General features: G+C 48.2%; 2 protein-coding genes across 2 annotated transcripts in view; one reads left to right on the forward strand and one right to left on the reverse strand.

Moving 5' to 3' along the window:
- Positions 1–6,322, forward strand: part of LOC147091986 (uncharacterized) — a 39,179-nt gene extending 32,857 nt beyond the window's left edge. Inside the window, exon 2 of the mRNA XM_085976974.1 lies at positions 5,378–6,322. Coding sequence (XP_085833100.1) covers positions 5,485–5,898 — 414 coding nt within the window. The 5' untranslated portion in view covers positions 5,378–5,484 and the 3' untranslated portion in view covers positions 5,899–6,322. The remainder of the gene's footprint in view (positions 1–5,377) is intronic.
- The window catches only part of LOC147091988 (uncharacterized), a 72,871-nt gene that overhangs the window by 2,722 nt on the left and 51,560 nt on the right, over positions 1–18,589 (reverse strand). The window contains exon 3 of the mRNA XM_085976981.1: positions 18,041–18,583. Coding sequence (XP_085833107.1) covers positions 18,041–18,583 — 543 coding nt within the window. The remainder of the gene's footprint in view (positions 1–18,040; positions 18,584–18,589) is intronic.

The following is an 18,589-nucleotide window of genomic DNA, read 5'->3' on the forward strand; positions in this document are numbered from 1 at the left end:
CAGATAATAATCTGCCTTCCTGTTTTTGCCACCAAAGTGGATAACCTCACATTTATCCACATTATACTGCATCTGCCTTGCTTCTGCCTAATCACCCAACCTGTCCTCACACACGCCCACCCTGCTTTGTGTTGTCTGCAAACTTGGAGATGTTACATCTCGTTCCCTCGTCTAGATCATTTATTTATGTATATATAATATTGTTAATAGCTGGGGTCCTAGGACCGATCCCTGCGGTACCCCACAAGTCACTGCCTGCCACTCGGAAAAAGACCCGTTTATTCCAACTCTTTGCTTCCTGTCTGTCAACCAGTTCTCTATCCAAGTCAGTACCTTGCCCCCAATCCCATGTGCCTTAACTTTACACGTTAATCTCTTCTACGGTACCTGATCGAAAGCCTTCTGAAAGTCCAAATACACCACATCCACTGGTTCTCCCTTATCTATTCTACCAGTTACAATCTCAAAAAATTGCAGTCGATTAGTCAAGCATGATTTACCTTTTGTGAATCTATGTTGACTTTGTCCGATCCTGTCACTGTTTTCCAAGTGCTCTGCTATTACATCTTTTAAAATGGACTCTAGCATTTTCCCCACTCCCGATATAATTCCCCGTTTTCTCTCTACCACCTTTTTTGAATAGTGGGGTAATATTAGCAACCTTCCAACCCATGAGAACTGTTCCAGAGTCTATCGAATTTTGGAAGATGACCAGCAATGCATCTACTATTTCTAGGGCTACTTCCTTAAGTACCCTAGGATGTCGATTATCAGGCCCTGGGGATTTATCAGCCTTCAATCCCGTCAATTTCCCTCACACCATTTCCCTACAAATACTGATTTCTTTCAGTTCCTCCCTCTCATTAGACCCTATGTTCCCCGACATCTCTGGGAGGTTATTTGTGTCCTCCTTTGTGAAGACAGAACCAAAGAATGTATTTAATTGGCCTGCCATTTCTTTGTTCCCCATTATAAATTCCCCTGATTCTGACTGCAAGGGACCTATGCTTGACTTCACCAATCTTTTTCTCTTCACATATCTACAGTTAGTTTTTATGTTCCCTGAATGCTTACTCTCATACTTTATTTCCCCCCTCTTAATTAATCCCTTTGTCCTCCTTTGCTGAATCCTAAACTGCTCCCAATCCTCAGGTTTACTACTTTTTCTGGCCAATTTATATGTCCTCTCCTTGGATCTTATGCTATCCCTAATTTCCCTTGTTAGCCACGGTTGAGTCACCTTTTTTGTTTTATTTTTATGCCAAACAGCGATGATCAAATTCTGTAGTTCATCCATGCAATCTTTGAATGTTTGCCATTGCCTATCTACCATCAAGCCTTTGAGTAACATTCCCCAATCAATCCTACCCAACTCGCGCCTCATACCATCGTAGTTTCCTTTATTTAAATTCAGGACCCTAGTCTCTGAGTCAACTACTTCACTCTCCATCTTAATGAATAATTCCATCATATTATGATCGCTCTGACCCAAGGGGCCTCGCACAACAAGATTGCTAATTAATCCTTTCTCATTACATAATACCTAGTCTAAGATGGCCTGATCTCTAGTTGGTTCCTCGACATATTGGTCCAGGAAACCATCCCGTAAACACTCCAGGAATTCCTCCTCCAGAGTATGGTTACTAATTTGTTTAGCCCAATCTATATGTAGATTAAAGTCACCCATGATAACTGCTGTGCCCTTATTGCACGCGTCTCTAATTTCCCATTTAATGCCATCCCCAACCTCCGCATTACTGTTTGGAGGTCTGTATAACACTCCCACTAACGTTTTCTGCCCCTTGGTATTTCTCAGCTCTACCCATACAGATTCCACATCATCAGAGCTAATATCTTTCCTTTCAATTGTGTTAATTTCCTCTTTAAAAAGCAATGCTACCCCACCTCCTTTTCCTTTTTGCCTATCTTTCCTGAATATTGAATACCCCTGGATGTTGAGTTCCCAGCCTTGGCCACCCTGGAGCCATGTTTCCGCAATCCCAATCATATCATACCCGTTTACCTCTATTTGCGCAACTAATTCATCCACCTTATTACGAATGCTCTTCGCATTAAGACACAAGGCCTTCAGGCTTGTTTTTTTAACACTGTTACACCTTTTAGAATTATTATTTACTGTGGCTATGTTTGATTTAAACCCATGATTTCTCTGACTGCCACTTTTGTTTTTCTCCTTCCTGTCTTTTGCTTCTATCCTTGTTTCCCTTTCCTCTGTCTCCCTGCTCAGGTTCCCAACCCCCTGCCATTTTAGTTTAAACCCTCCCCCAGAGCACTAGCAAACACTCCCCCGAGGACATCGGTCCCAGTCCTGCCCAGGTGCAAACCGTCCGGTTTGTACTAGCCCCACCTACCCCAGAACCGGTTCCAATGTCCCAGGAATTTGAATCCCGCCCCCTTGCACCATTCCTCTAGCCATGTAGTCATCTGAAATATCCTTCTATTTCTACTCTGACTAGCACGTGGCACTGGTAGCAATCCTGAGATTGCTACCTTGGAGGTCCTATTTATTAATTTACCTCCTAACCCCCTATATTCAGCTTTTAGGACCTCATCCCATTTTTTTACCTATACCGTTGGTACCTATATGCACCACGACAATTGGCTGTTCACCCTCCCCTTCCAAAATGTTTTGCAGCCACTCTGAGACATCCTTGACCATTGCACCAGGAAGGCAACATACCATCCTGGAGTCACGTTTGCGGCCGCAGAAACGACTATCTATTCCCCTTACAATAGAATCCCTTATTACTATCGCTCTCCCACTCATTTTCCTCCCGTCCTGTGCAGCAGAACCACCCACGGTGCCAGGAAATTGGCTGCTGCTGCCTTCCCCTGATAAGCCATCCTCCGCAACAATATCCAAAGTGGTATATCTGTTTGAGAGGGGGATGCCCACAGGGGACCCCTGCACTACCTGCCTGCACCTGCTACTCTGCCTGGTGGTCACCCATTCTCTTCCTGCCTGTGCAGCCTTTACCTGCGCTGTGACCAACTCCCTAAACGTGCTATCCATGATGTCCTCAGCATCGTGAATACTCCAGTATGTATCCACTCGCAGCTCCAGCGCCGCAATGTGGTCTGCCAGTAGCTGCAGCTGGATACACTTCCCGCACACATAGTTATCAGGGACACAGGAAGTGTCACAAGAACTACAGACACCCAATAAACTCCGCTGCCTCGCTCTTTATATCACCGCCGCCGCTCCTCACAGGTCCACTGCTGTGGGGCCTACCTGCTCCACCACCTCGCTTTATATCACCACCGCTGCTCCTCACAGGTCTGCCGCCACCGCCGCTGTGGGGCCTACCTGTGCCTCGGATTATAGATACATAGAAGATAGGAGCAGGAGTTGGCCATTCGGCCCCTCGAGTACCTGAAGGAAAGAAATTTGCAGGGTTACAGGGAAAGGGCGGGGAGTGGGACTCCCTGAAGTGGTCTTGCAGATAGCCGGCATGGGCTCAATAGGCCGAATGGCCTCCTTCTGTGCTGTAACCATTCTATGATTCTATAAAATGTTAGAAAGTTTGTTCCACAGAAGCACGAGGTTTATCTGCTTTTATTGCTGAATTTAAAAAGTCTCTATTAAAAGCTGAGCCAGTGTGTTGTGAGCCAAAGAGCCTTGTGTCCAATGAGGGGAATAAAGGCCCACAGCCTCCTCTGGCCCCGGGCCCTGAACAAGGGACTGGAGAAACTCGCTGCCCTGCGGATCAGACAATCAGCCGGCGCTAGTCCCGCCCCTCGGGCTCTCCGATTGGTTGGAGGACCCGCCGCCAGCTCGCCCCTCCAGCCCCGCCCCGCCCGCTCCCTATTGGTCGGAAGCTCCCGTCAATCAGGCCGCGGGCCCGGGTGACGTGTCCCCGAGGAGATCACGTGGTCCGTCCAACTGACGCCGCTCGGTCTGGGGCCTCGCGGACTCTCAGGTTTTTCTATTTCTCTTTACTCTCTCCCGATCCCCCGCTCCCCACCACCCCGCGCGATTCTCCACCCAATCGGAGCGGAGAAAACTCACTTTGCGTCACCGATCGCGACTCTGGAACCGACACCAAGGCCTTTCCCCGGAATGCCCCGCGCCAACTCCGTCCGGCAGGATCCAAGTGCGCAGGTGCAGCTCCGAGTGGGGGAGGGGTGTTGGTGTCCTCTGGGCATGCGCAGTTATTACCCTTGGTGACCGGGAGGGGTTGCTGTGCCAGACTCGGCCCAAACCGCCGCTCCGTGTGCGCATGCGCGGACTCTCGGCTGTCAATCAACCAACTAACTGCCAGAAGAGGTCGCTGGTGAGAACAGTGAAGAAAGAAAGACTTGCATTTCTATAGCACCTTTCACCACCACCGGACGCCCCAACGTGCTTTACAGCCAGTGAAGTATTTTTGAAGTGTAGTCACTGTTGTAATGTAGGAAACGCGGCAGTCACTTAGCGCGCAGCAAGCTCCCACAAACAGCAATGTGATAATGACCAGATAATCTATCATTTTGTTTCATTGATTGAGGGATAAACATTGACTAGGACGCCGGGGATAATTTCCCTGCTCTTTACCACATTACAATAGTGACTACACTCCAAAAGTACTTCATTGGTTGTAAAGCACTTCAAGACGTCTGGTGGTCATGAAAGGCACGATATAAATGCAAGCCTTTCTTTCTTGAAATAGTGCCATAGGATCGTTGACGTCCACCTCAGAGAGCAGACGGGGCCTCAGTTTAACGTCTCATCCGAAAGACGCCACCTCTGACAGTGCCGCACTCCCTCAGTACTGCACTGCAGTGCCAGCGTAGATTTTTGTGCTCAAGTCTCTGGAGTGGGACTTGAACCCACAACTTTCTGACTCAGAGGCGAGAGTGCTACCACCTGAGCCACAGCTGACACTAAAGAAGAAGTAGTTCTGATGAAAGGTCATCGACCTGAAACGTTAACACTGTTTCTCTCTCCACAGATGCTGCCTGACCTGCTGAGTATTTCCAGCATTTTCTGTTTTTATTAAAGAAACGAGGGAGTGATTGCTGACAGGAAGAATGTTGGGTTGTCCTGCGCATGCGCACCTCCCTGGTGGCTGAGGCGAAACACTGACTCGCTCCCACCTGAGCCGCGCATGCATACCAGTTGTTGCGGCTCCGCATGCGCGCCCGATGTTCCAACCGCGGGGTTTTGTGCCCTGAGCATGCGCGTTGTGGACCGATCGGGACGGGCGATTGTAGAGCAGGAGAGCGCGGGGGCCATGAGCACATGCACAGGACTCAGTCAACAGAGCGCTTTCTGCAGTGCCGGGGGCCTGAAAATCAGCTTCACTGCCCCTAGATTCGGAAAGGGGAAAATTAAACAACAGTTTGCCTCTGATCCTTTTCTGAACTCGATTTATAGGGTTATAGAAGTGGAGCAGTTACAGGCGGGAAGCTCAGACCAAACATCACGTCAAAATCTGAGGGTCGCTCGATTCATCAGGACCTGAATATCATCGGCCTTTGCACATGGAAGGAGAAAGCAGCGATGACAAACCACACACGTGTTCAGTGTGTAGACACGGATTCAGCCGATCGCCTGACCTGGTGGGACATGTGCAACGTCACACCAGGGAGAAACCGGGTAAAGGTGGGGACAGTGGGAAGGGAGTCAGTTCCCCATCTGCATTGGAAGTTCAACGGCGCAGTCACACCAGGGACAGTCCATTCACCTGCTCCGTGTGTGGAAAGGGATTTGTTTGTTCATCCCACCTGCAAACACACCAGCGAGTTCACACTGGGGAGAGACCATTTCAATGTCCTGACTGTGGGAAGAGCTTTAAAAGCCCCGGGCATCTGAAGCGACACCAGCTTGTTCACACTGATGAGAGGCCGTTTACAGGTTCTGACTGTGGGAAGAGCTTTAAAAGCCCCGGGATCTGAAGGGACACCAGTGCCTCCACACTGTGGAGAGGCCATTCACCTGCTCCATGCGTGGGAAGGGATTCTTGCAGTCCTCCACACTGCTGACACATCAGCTTGTTCTCACTGATGAAAGGCCATTTAAATGTTCTCACTGTGGGAAGAACTTTAAAATCCCCCGGGAGCTCAAGCAACACCAGCAAGTTCACACTGGGGAGAGGCCGTTCACCTGCTTCGTGTGTGGGAAGGGATTCACTCAGTCATTGTGGTAAACCACTGTTTGTATTCCACTGTGTACATGCCTGTACATGTCTCGGCTGGCTCCTCCCACGAGTCCAGGTATAAAGGTGACTGCTCCACAGTCCCTCTACATTCTGGACCGGTCGACCACTCGAGGTACACCTTCATTCTCTTGTTAATAAAAGCCTGTTAATTACTCGCTTAATCTCAGTCTTTTGAGTTATTGATAGCGCATCAGTCATCCACCCTGCAGACACACCAGCTTGTTCACAATGACGTGAGACCCTTTAAATGTTCTGACTGTGGGAAGAGTTTTAAAAGGTCCTGGGAGCTGAAGAGACACAACACCTAAACACTGGGGAGAGGCCATTCACCTGCTCCGTGTGTGGGAAGGGATTCGCTCAGCCCTCCAACCTGCTGATACACCAGCGAGTTCACACTGACGAGAGACCCTTTAAATGTTCTGACTGTGGGAAAAGCTTTAAAAGCCCTGGGGAGCTGAAGAGACACCGGCTCCTACACGCTGGGGAGAGGCCGTTCACCTGATCCATGTGTGGGAAGGGATTCGCTCGGTCCTCCAACCTGCTGGCCCATCAGCAAGTTCACACTGGAGAGAACCCCTTTAAATGTTCTGGCTGTGGGAAAAGATTTAAAAGCTCCAGGGAGCTGAAGAGACACCGGCTCCTATACACTGGTGAGAGGCCGTTCACCTGCTCCGTGTGGGGGAAGTGATTCACTCAGTCATCTCACCTACTGATACACCAGCGAGTTCACACTGACGAGAGACCCTTTAAATGTTCTGACTGTGGGAAGAGCTTTAAAATCTCGAAGAGCCTTAAGGGACACCAGCGTGTTCACACTGATCATAGAATCTAACAGCACAGAAGGAGGTGATTCGGCCCATCGTGTCTGTGCCGGCTCTTTGAAAGAGCTGTCCAATTTAGTCCCACACCCCAGCTTTATCCCCAGAACTCTGCAAACTAGTCCTCTTCAAGGACATGTCCAATTATTGTTTGAAAGTTCCTGTGGAACCTGATTCCAGCATCCTTTCAGATGGTGCATTCCAGATCTTAACAACCCTCTGTGTGAAAACAATTCTCCTCATTTCCCTCTAGTTCTTTTAGCAACTATTTTAAATCTGTGACCTTTGGTTACCGACCCACTTGCCAGAGTGAACAGTTTCTCACTACTTGCTCGATCAAAACCCCTCATCATTTTGAACCCCTCTATTAGGTCTCCTCTTAACCTTCTTTGCTCTAAGGGGAACAATCCCAGCTTCTCCAATCTCGCCACATAACTGAAGTCCCTCATCCCTGGTACCATCCTGGTCAACCTCCTCTGTATCCTCTCCAAGGCCTTGACATCCTTCCTAAAGTGTGGTGCCCAGAACTGAACACAATACTCCAGCTGAGGCCAAAACCCTGCAGCTGTACAAAACCCTGGTTAGACCACACCTGGAGCACTGTGAGCAGTTCCGGGCACCACACCTTAGGAAGGATATATTGGCCTTGGAGGGAGTGCAGCGTAGGTTTACCAGAATGATACCCAGACTTCAAGGGTTAAGTTACGAGGAGGGATTACACAAATTAGGGTTGTATTCCCTGGAATTTAGAAGGTTAAGGTGTGATCTGATTGAAGTTTTCAGGATATTAAGGGGAACAGAGGGTAGATAGAGAGAAACTATTTCCGCTGGTTGGGGATTCTCGGACTGGGGGCATCGTCTAAAAATTAGAACCAGACCTTTCAGGAGTGAAATTAGGAAACACTTCTACACACAAAGGGTGGTAGAAGTTTGGAACTCTCTTCTGCAAACGGCAATTGATGCGAGATCAATTGTTAATTTTCAATCTGAGATTGATAGGTTTTTGTTACCCAAAGGTATTAAGAGATATGGGCCAAAGGCGGGTGTATGGAGTTAGATCGCAGATCAGCCATGATCACATTGAATGGCAGAACAGGCTCGAGGGACTGAATGGCCTCCTCCTGTCCTATGTTCCTAACTGGTGACTTGTAAAGGTTTAGTGTAACTTCCTTGTTTTTGTATTCAATGGCCCTATTTACAAAGCCAAGTATCCCATACACTTTCTGAACCGCCTCACCAACTTGCCGTGGCACTTTCAAAGATTTGTGAATATAGACCCCCAGGTCCCTCTGCTCTTGCACCCCCTCAACATAGTCCCATTTAGATTATACGGCCTCTCCCTGTTGTTTCTCCCAAAGTGCGTCACTTCACACTTATCCTCATTTAATTTCACCTGCCTTGTGTCTGCTCATTTCACAGTCTGTCTCTGTCCTTCTGAAGTCTGCTACTACTATGCTCACTATTTACTACGTTGCCAAGTTTTGTCATCCGTAAACTTCAAAATTGTACACCTAAACCCAATCCAGGTCATTTATATATAACAAGAAAAGCAATGGTCCTAATCCCGACCTCTGGGGGAACCCACTGCATATTTCCCTCCAGTCAGAAAAACATCCCTCAGCACTGCTCACTGTCTCCTATCCCTCAGCCAATTATATACCCAAATTACCATCATCCCTTTAATTTCCTGTGCTTCTATTTTCCGAATAAGTCTCTTATGTGGTACTTTGTCAAATGCCTTTAGAAAGTCCATGTATACAACATCTGCTGCACTACCTTCATCAACCCTCTGATACTTCATCAAAGAACTCAATCAGGTTAGTCAGACACGATTTACCTTCAACAAATCCATACTGGCTGCCCCTTATTAACCCATGCTTCTCCAAGTGAGAATTAATTTTGACCTTGACAATGGTCTCTAGTCGTTCACCCACCACTGACATTAGACTGATTGGCCTGTAGTTACCAGGTTTATCCCTCTCCCCTTTTTTAAACAGGGTGTAACATTTGCAATCCTCCAGTCCTCTGGCACCCCTCCCATATATCTGAGGGAGATTGAAAGATTGTGGTCGGAGCTTCTGCTATCTCCACCCTAGCTTCCCTCAACAACCTAGGATGCATCCCATCCGGACCGGGTGACTTGTTAACTTTGAGTGATGACAACCTATTTAGCACCACCTTTCTATCCATTTTTATCCAATTTCTCTACTCCCCCCTCCTCTACTGCGACATGAACTTCATCCTCTTCTTTTGTGGAGACAGATGCTAAGTGCTCATTCAGTACCTCAGCCATGCCCTCTGCTTCCGTATGATGTGCTCCTATTTGGTCCCTAATCGGCCCCACCATTCATTTAACTATCCTTTCACTTTGCATATGTTTATAGAAGATTTTTGGGTTCTCTTTTATGTTACCCGCCAATCTTTTCTCATATTCTCTTTGCCCTTATATCCTGTTTCAATTTCCCCCGCACTCTCTGTATTGTCCTGGTTTTTGACTGTATTCTGTACCTGACATTTGTCGTAAACCTCCTTTCTCTGTTTTATTCTAACCTCGATATACTTTGTCATCGGGAGCTCTAGCTTTGGATGCCCATCTTTCCTCCTTATGGGAATATGCTTGGTTTGTACCCGAACTATCTCAGCCTTGAAGGCCTGCCATTGGTCATTCACTGTTTTCCTGGACAATCTTTGTTTCCAGTCCACCTGTGCTCGATCCCTTCTCAAATCACTGAAATTGGCTCTCTTCCAGCTGGGTATTTTCACCATTGATTCTTCTTTGTCCCTTTCCATAACTACTTTAAACCCAATGATATTGTGATCACTGTTAACCAGATCCCTCCTGTCCCAGAACCGATGAGAGACCCTTTAAATGCTCTGACTGTGCAAAGAGGTTTCAGAGTTCATCCAACCTGCTGAGTCACCAGCGAGTTCACACAGATCTTCAAAAAAAGGAAGATGTTTTAGAAAGGCTGGTGGCACTAAAAGTTCACAGCCATCTCAGAGTAGTGTCCCTTTAATTACAATCTCGCGGAACAAGAAGAATCGCTGTCCCTTTAACTACCACAAATCCCTGTGTGGAGGAGAGGGGGAGATACAGTCTGTCCCAGTAACTGTCGCAGAACAGAAATAGCGACCCTGTCCCATAAGGGCTTGACCCACCCCCACTCCCTGCTTTTCCTCAAGTGTCTCATCCTTAAATTCTCAGCCCTTTCAAATCCCTCCGTGGCCTCGTCCCTCCCTATCTCTGTAATCTCTTCCAGCCTCTACAAACCGCCCCCACCCCGAGATATTTGCGCTTCTCTAATTCTGCCCTCTTGAGCATCCCCGAATTTAATCGCTCCACCATTGATGGCCGTGCCTTCAGCTGCCTGGGCCCTAAGCTCTGGAATTCCTTCCCTAAACCTCTCCATCTCTCTACCTCTCTCTCCTTCTTTAAGATGCTCTTTGACCAAGCTTTTGGTCATCTGCCCTAATATCTCCTTATGTGGCTCGGTGTCAAATTTTGTTTTATAACGATCCTGTGAAGAGCCTTGGGATGTTTTACTACATTAAAGGCGCTTTATAAATACAAGTGGTTGCTGTTTCCTGAAACTAATAATAAATTCTCCAGAGGGAAAAAAACTTGTACTTTTACTCCCAAATATTAGAAAGTTTGTTCCACAGAAGCACGGGGTTTATCTGCTTTTATGGATGAAATTAAAAAGTCTCTATTAAAACCTGAGCCAGTGTGTTGTGAGCCAAAGAGCCTTGTGTCCAATGAGGGGAATAAAGGCCCACAGCCTCCCCTGGCCCCGGGCCCTGAACAAGGGACTGGAGAAACTCGCTGTCCTGTGGATCAGACAATCAGCCGGCGCTAGTCCTGCCCCTCGGGCTCCCCGATTGGTTGGAGGACCCGCCACCGGCTCGCACCTCCAGCCGCGCCCCGCTCGCTCCCTATTGGTCGGAAGCTCACATCAATCAGGCAGTGGGCCCGGGTCATGTGTCCCTCACCAACTTTACAAAGAAAGCCCCGCGCGGTCGCCTGGCAGAGCTGCAGGTCAGCGGGAGCGGGTTCGGGAGGTTAATAAACTGCGGGTAGGCTGCACCTCAGGGTTTATAAAGTTGGAGAACGGTCTCAGGCCCGAATGAGATCCAGCGGCCGAATGAGTTCCGCCAGACGGCAGCGGTGAGGCTTTTTCTCGGTGACAGGCCCGGGTTACCCGCCGCCATCTTGGTGAAGGAAAGACAGGCCGGTTCTACCTGCAGCAGGGCACGTGCGTGGCCATCTTTGTACAGGAACAGAGAGTGGGCGGGGCTTCAGGGTCCCAGTGACCAGGAGAGACAATCATTGACTCATTGATTTTATTCTCACTCTGCACACAGCGGGTGGAGAACTGAAGGTTTCAGGGTCCCAGTGAACAGGAGAGACAATCATTGACTCATTGATTTTATTCTCACTCTGCACACAGCGGGTGGAGAACTGAACCCAACCAGAGCAGAGGGAGGGGGAAAACTGGGAGTGGAGGAAAGAAATGTTGGAGATGATGCGATGGGTTTGGATTTCAGCACAGGGAGGAGGGAGAGTGTGTGGGACGGGGATTTACAGCTTTGGGGTTAAAATGTGTTATTTCGGTCATATTTCTAGATTTGCCATTTTCTGCCCACAGGGCAATCACAGTGCACTGACCAACACCTCAGCTTGTCAGAATAGGGCAGGTGGAACCGAGCCAGAGGCAGCTCTGGGACTTCATCTTCTGAGCATTGGGTTGGGAAAGAAGAATTCCATTGTTTATTGGGCCCTGGCGAGCACTGCCCTCCCTCCCACAATTTTAATATTTTGATGCATCTGTCTATTTATATACTAGGAATGTTTTAATTACTTTCACAGCAAAATGCATTTATTATTAAACATTCACAGAAACAATTGTGGTAACAATTGAATAAAACTCAGAGAGTTGTCGGGATCTGGAACGCTCGACCTGAAAAGGTCATGAGCTGATTCCATCAATGATTTTAAAAGGGAGTTGGGCGGGTACTTGAGGATGAGGATCTTACAGGGTTACGGACAACAAGCAGGGATGTGGGACTAAGCACGAGTGCTCTTTCTAAGAGCCAGCACAGGCACGGTGGGCCGAATGGCCTCCTTCGTGCTGTACTTTTCAATGATTCTATGAAAACTAACAGAACCAAACAAAGAAATGATCTTCCTTGGTTATTGATCATTTCACTAAATTTCAACAGCGTTCTCTATACACCAACAACAACTTACCTTTATATAGAGCTTTTAAATCAATCTCAAGGCACTTTACAGTAGGGTAATAAGACAATAATCGACACACATACTTTGTTTGTGGTCCAGTGCACTGACACAAAGTTCCTTCACAACTGTAACAATTTTATTGCAGTTGCTGTGAAGGCTGTGCTCACTCTGCTCGTACACCTGGTCTCCAAAGGAGGCAAAACAGGACTAATGCTTCCGAGCTCAGCTCTTTTTGATCAGAAAAAATCAACTGTTTCGCCTCGCCAGGAAATGCACAAAAGAGACAGCAGTGCTCATTGGCTGCCCAGGGAAGTCCTATTTAGATTAAACTCCTTCACCCAGAGGGTGCTGAGAATGAGGGACTTGCTGCCACAGGGAGTGGTTGAGGCGAAGAGCATGGATGTATTTAAGGGGAAGCTGGATAAACACATGGGAGAAAGGAATCGAAGGAGATGCTGATAGGGTGAGATGAAGAGAGATGGGAGGAGGCTCGTGTGGAGCATAAACACCACATGGACCAGTTGGGCCGATTGGCCTGTTTCTGTGCTGTACAATCTGTGTAATTCTATGTAATAAGAGAGGAGAGAATGTTCCATAGAAACCAGAATTATCTGTTCCGAATTTTAATCCTGAACTTACAGTGATGTCTTTTGTAAACTGCTTTTACAGGGAATATCATCAGCCTTTGAATGTGGAAGGAGAAATGTTTGCTGTTCTGTCTGTGGGAAAAGATTTCAAAGATCGGTGTGACTGGAAAAGCACCGAGACACACACACCCGAGTGAGAGTGTTCCTGTGCACTGACTGTGGAAAGAGCTTTAACCAGTTACACAGTCTGAAAAAACATCGCACCGTTCACAGCAGGGAGAAACCGTACATGTGTTGTGTGTGTGGATGAGGCTTCCACCGATTGCCCAGCCTGGAGAGACACAAGGACACCCACACCACGGAGAAACTGTGGGAATGTGGGGACTGTGGGAAGGGATTTAGCTCCCCGTCCCGGCTGGAAACTCATCGATGCAGTCACACCGGGGAGAGGCCGTTCACCTGCTCCAAGTGTGGGAAGGGATTTAGTCAGTCATCCCACCTTCTGACACATCAGCGACTTCACACTGAGGAGAGACCATTCAGTTGCTCTCACTGTGGGAAGAGGTTCAGGCAGTCATCTCACCTTATTGAGCACCAGTGCATTCACACTGGGGAGAGACCGTTCCCCTGCCCTGTGTGTGAGAAAGGATTCACTAATTCATCCACCCTGCTGATACACCAGCACATTCACACTGCAGAGAGGCTGTTCACCTGACCCGTGTGTGAGAAGAGATTCACTAATTCCTCTGACCTTCTGAGACACCAGCGCATTCACACTGGGGTGAGGCCGTTCACCTGCTCCGTGTGTGGGAAGAGATTCACTCAGTCATCCAACCTGCTGACACACCAGCGAGTTCACACCGGGGAGAGGCCGTTCACCTGCTCAGTGTGTGAGAAGGGATTCAATCAGTCATCCAACCTGCTGAGACACCAGCAAGTTCACAAGTGACTGCAGAGGTTGGATTCTGCTGTTATTGCTGCTGTTAATCACATCCAGGACTGAACCATGTTCATTCTGACAGTTGGGGTTTGTTTCTGCTGATGATAATAACCCCTATAACTGGGTAGATTTTAATATTCTGGATATATAGCTGATTGAGTTGTCGGGGCTGCAGTGTCCCTTTAAGTACTGCTGTCTGATCTTTCCCCTTAATTTCTGATGAGTGTTCCTGAAATATTTTACAATAAAATTATGAACTTTTACTTCAATCGTATATTAATCTTTGCTATAAAATCTACAATTCATTGTCTGAAAGATTCCATTGATTATCATCTCCAATTAGAAAGTGCTGATTAATCCTCGCTGACAACTCTTACTGACTTGCACATTACACACAGTGGCACCTCCATTATCCACCAGAAAGAAGGGGAATGGGAATTGGTGGAGAATCGAGAGTCCCCAAATGTTGCCCCTCCCGTCTGGTACAGCAATCCCCTCGGCACGGGAATGGAGACAAGTCCAGTTATAGTGACGGGATGAGTTAAAGGTATTTACTCAGATGGGCGGAAGGTGGGAAGTGGTGTTCCACGGGGATTGGTGCTGGGACCACTGTTGTTCACCATTTACCTAAATGATTTGGACTTGGGAATCAGAAGTACAATTTCAAAATTTGCTGATGACACTAAATTGGGGGGTGTAGTTAATACTGAGGAAGACTGCGATAGCATCCTTGTAGAATTATTCAGTTGTGTTCAGTAAATAACACCATTTTTTAATTTGCTTTGACTGATCACATCACTATATAGTTATGTGAAAAACAGAAATCATTAAAAGCTCCCAATTTCAGAATTGTTAGATTCAAACTCAACTTCTTCCAAGTACAATCTAACATTTCAAACATTGTAATGGATGTAGGCGAGATATTAGGACTGTTGTCTAACACAATCCAAACACAGTGACACACAGACAAATGGGCAGGTGTAGCTTCACAGCGAATCCTTTCAAGCCTCACTAAAAAGTGGCAGACTGGCAATCCATTGTTCACTAATGAAGTTGTGATCTTTGTAAATTAAGAAATGGAAATGTGTCAAAGAGTTGATTAACAGAGTGGGGCATCATCTTCCTTTGATTTCTATTTCTGACACCAGGCAACAGAAAAAGGTCATTACAACACGACAGAAACAGGCTCTTCAGGTGTGAGACATCAGACTTCAGAACAACATGTCTGCCAGCTCGGCCACAAACCCCAGTACAGTCAACCTTTCAGCAGCTGCAGCCCGGATTAAATAACTAGTAGTTTAACATGTCTAGTAGAGCTTTTGTATCAAAATAGAAGAAATGTATTTGTGACACACACACAATTAATAATTAAATCACAATGTGATTGTGAGGATCGATTATCGCCTCTTCATACCTTCCGTGTCCAGCGGTCGAGGAAGGTATCAAGTGAACCGGTGGACACCGCCTGCCCCCTCTCCAGGGCCACCCGGGCAGGGACAAGACCATGGGAGAGAGGCAGGCAGCCAGAGTGACCCCCCATGGGACCCGCCCATCCTGAGTCTACAAATTGCTGTTTTCACCAGGCCCAAGAGCAGGTCCAGGAGAAGATCCTCTGACTTACCCACCCCCCTCCGCACCGGGCGGCCAAAGATTAGGAGCGTGGGGCTAAAGTGTAACCAAGAGTTGAGGAGCAGCCCCTTCAGGTAACTACACAGGGGCTGCAACCTCTCACACTGAATATATACACGGCCCATGGACTCCTCTAGGCTGCAAAAAACACATCTGGCCTTGGAGTCTGGAAAGGAACTTAAAATCTGTTGCACACGACAGCTCCCTGCAACAGTCTCCAACCCAGATCCCCAATGGTGCTGGGAAGGACTCCCGCATAGAGAGCCCTCCATTAGGGACCCTCGGCTCCGTCAGACTGCAAGATGGCCTGCCAGTCTGATTGAGATTGGGCAATAAACAAAATTAATCAATAAATGACACAGAAACCCGAGTCCCCGGATCCTCAGCCCTGGTGTGAGGTACGCTGGCCACCAATTTTCGGTTACGAGCTCGCACCTCAGGCCCCACCCAGTCTGGTTTAATTACTAAATGTTTTCTAACTCGGGTTCAGGCCTGTCATTCTGAGGGAAACAAGGCCTCATTTATTGGTGTGTCCCACCCGAGCGGCTGTTAATGGCTTTAATAAACTGGCAGCAAGGTTTTTTTTAAAGGTGGAAAGAGGTGAAAAACGTCACTAGTGATGCCTCAAAACTCACGGACTGAGAAATTCACTTCATCAGCGCCCCTGCCACAGGGCTCAATATTCATCCCCTCCACCACTGGTGCACTGTGTCTGCAGTATGTACGGTCTACAAGAGGACCACGGTCAGGCCGTGTGGAGTCAAGGGCCAGGCAGCAGAATGGATGGAAAGATCGCTACAAACTTCCCTTAACTCCAACCCTCTGATTTCTGCTTCGTAGCCAGCTTTCCATCCATTCTGCTGCCTGGCCCTTCCCTCCACACAGCCTGACCTTGGTCATCTTGTCGATCTTACATACTGTTATGGAGCAAGCTGGTCACAAAACAGAAAAGAGAGAGTAGGGGTTAAGAATAGCTACTCAGACTGGCAAAAGGTGGGAAGTGGTGATCGGCGCTGGGATCACTATTGTTCACCATTTACATAAACGATTTGGACGTGTGAATCAGAAGAACAATTTCAAAGTTTGTCGATAACACCAAATTGGGAGGTAGAGTTAATACTGAGGAAGGCAAAATGCAAGAAGACATTAATAAATTTCAGAATGGGCGTGTAATTGGCAAATGAATTTCACTGTAGATCAGTGTGAGGGGCTGTTTTAATGAATTTCACTATAGATCAGTGTGAGGTGGTGTGTTAATGAATTTCACTATAGGTCAGTGTGAGGTGGTGTGTTAATGAATGTCACAATAGATCAGTGTGAGGTGGTGTGTTAATGAATGTCACTGTAGATCAGTTTGAGGTGGTGTGTTAATGAATTTCACTGTAGGTCAGTGTGAGGTTGTGTGTTTTGGTGGGAAGAATAAGGAGGCCACTCACTACTTGCACAAGGGGGTGAAATTGGGTTGCTTTGTGCCTCCCGCGATATTCAGCAGGAGGTTAGCGGCGTAGGTAGTCGGTAGCTCCCCGCGGCACTGCACCGCCGGCAATGACATCATCGCCAAGCGCAGCACCCCGGCTGCAACCTTGGGTTACGACCCCTGACCTATCACCGGGCGATATGTCCGACAGGGTCAGGGGTTGTTTCTGCAGCCGCGGCGATGCCACTTAAAGGGCAGGTGTCGTGCGGCAACTTTTTATTTTGGCCGACTGCCAGCACCTGCCCCCTTCCCCTTTCTTCTTCGGGGTGTCGGCCACAATCGCACAGCCCGGCGCTCCTCTTGATCCGACACCCCACTCCCCGGTGGTCCAGCAGGGCCCAGGTGTGCGCAGTGCTGCGCCCCTCCCCTTTAATCAGGGAGGGAGGTCTGCTATGGCATGATGCTATGTGCTGACGGGCATGGCACTGTGGCATGAAGCGCCGTGAAATTCACTGTTAGCGCCTCAAGAGGGAGGGGAGCGCTTCCAGTAGCACCTTGCCTCCTGCCTGGGGCGCTGCCACTGAATTTAATGCACAGGGGCGCTAACTTTTTCAGGGCGCTAAAATTAGCCCCAGTGACGTTAGCGACCCAAAGAGGGCATCACCGAATTTCCCCCCAAGAGTCTAAATGGGCTGGAGGAACAGAGGGATCCAGGGATACAGATACACAAATCACTAAAAGTAGCAACACAGGTTAATAAGGCCATTAAAATAAAAGCACTGGGGTACATTCCTAAAGGAGCCTTCTGTTCCTTGCCTAGGAGCTCGGAACCATGGCTGAGAGTAGCTGGGACGCGTTTCTCACACACCTCGAGATTAACCCGCACGGCAACTTTGCTGTCAGTGAAGAGACAAGAAAAACCAAAATACCGTTTGCCCCTCAGTGTGGCCCTGAAGGACTGTGTCCAGGCTGGAGTTCTGTTCCCGCCGTACCATCCTCCCCCAGATTGTCCTTTCTGAGCTCCAGCCAGGTGATGCTAAACACTCAGGTGGGAAAGAAGAAAATCTACAATAATGTGTTTAAAACAAAACTGGTTTATTTGACATCTATCCAGAATATTAAACTCCAGCCCAGTTATAGGGGTTACTAACATCAGCAGAAACAAACCCCAACTGTCAGAATGAACATGGTTCAGTCCTGGATGTGATTAACAGCAGCAGTAACAGCAGAATCCAACCCCTGCAGTCACTTGTGAACTCGCTGGTGTGTCAGCAGGTTGGATGACTGAGTGAATCCATTCCCACACTCAAAGCAGGTGAACGGCCTCTCCCCGGTGTGAATACGCTGGTGTCTCAGTAGGTGGGATGACTGAGTGAATCCCTTCCCACACTCGGAGCAGGTGAACGGCCTCTCTCCAGTGTGAACTCGCTGGTGATTCAGCAGGCTGGATGAATTAGTGAATCCCTTCCCACACTCAAAGCAGGTGAACGGTCTCTCCCGTGTGTGAACACGCTGGTGTGTCAGAAGGTCAGATGACTGAGTGAATCCCTTCCCACACTCAGAGCAGGTGAATGGCCTCTCCCCAGTGTGAACTCGCTGGTGTGTCAGCAGGCTGGATGACTGAGTGAATCCCTTCCCACACTCAGAGCAGGTGAATGGCCTCTCCCCAGTGTGAACTCGCTGGTGTCTCAGCAGGCTGAATGACTGAGTGAATCCCTTCCCACACTCAGAGCAGGTGAATGGCCTCTCCCCGGTGTGAATACGCTTGTGTCTCGCTAGGCCAAAGGGTTGGCTGAAG

The sequence above is a fragment of the Somniosus microcephalus genome, unplaced genomic scaffold, assembly GCF_052327205.1.
Source record: "Somniosus microcephalus isolate GS21.2 unplaced genomic scaffold, FLI_Smic_1.0 unresolved_chr3, whole genome shotgun sequence".
NCBI classification, from domain to species: Eukaryota; Metazoa; Chordata; class Chondrichthyes; order Squaliformes; family Somniosidae; genus Somniosus; species Somniosus microcephalus.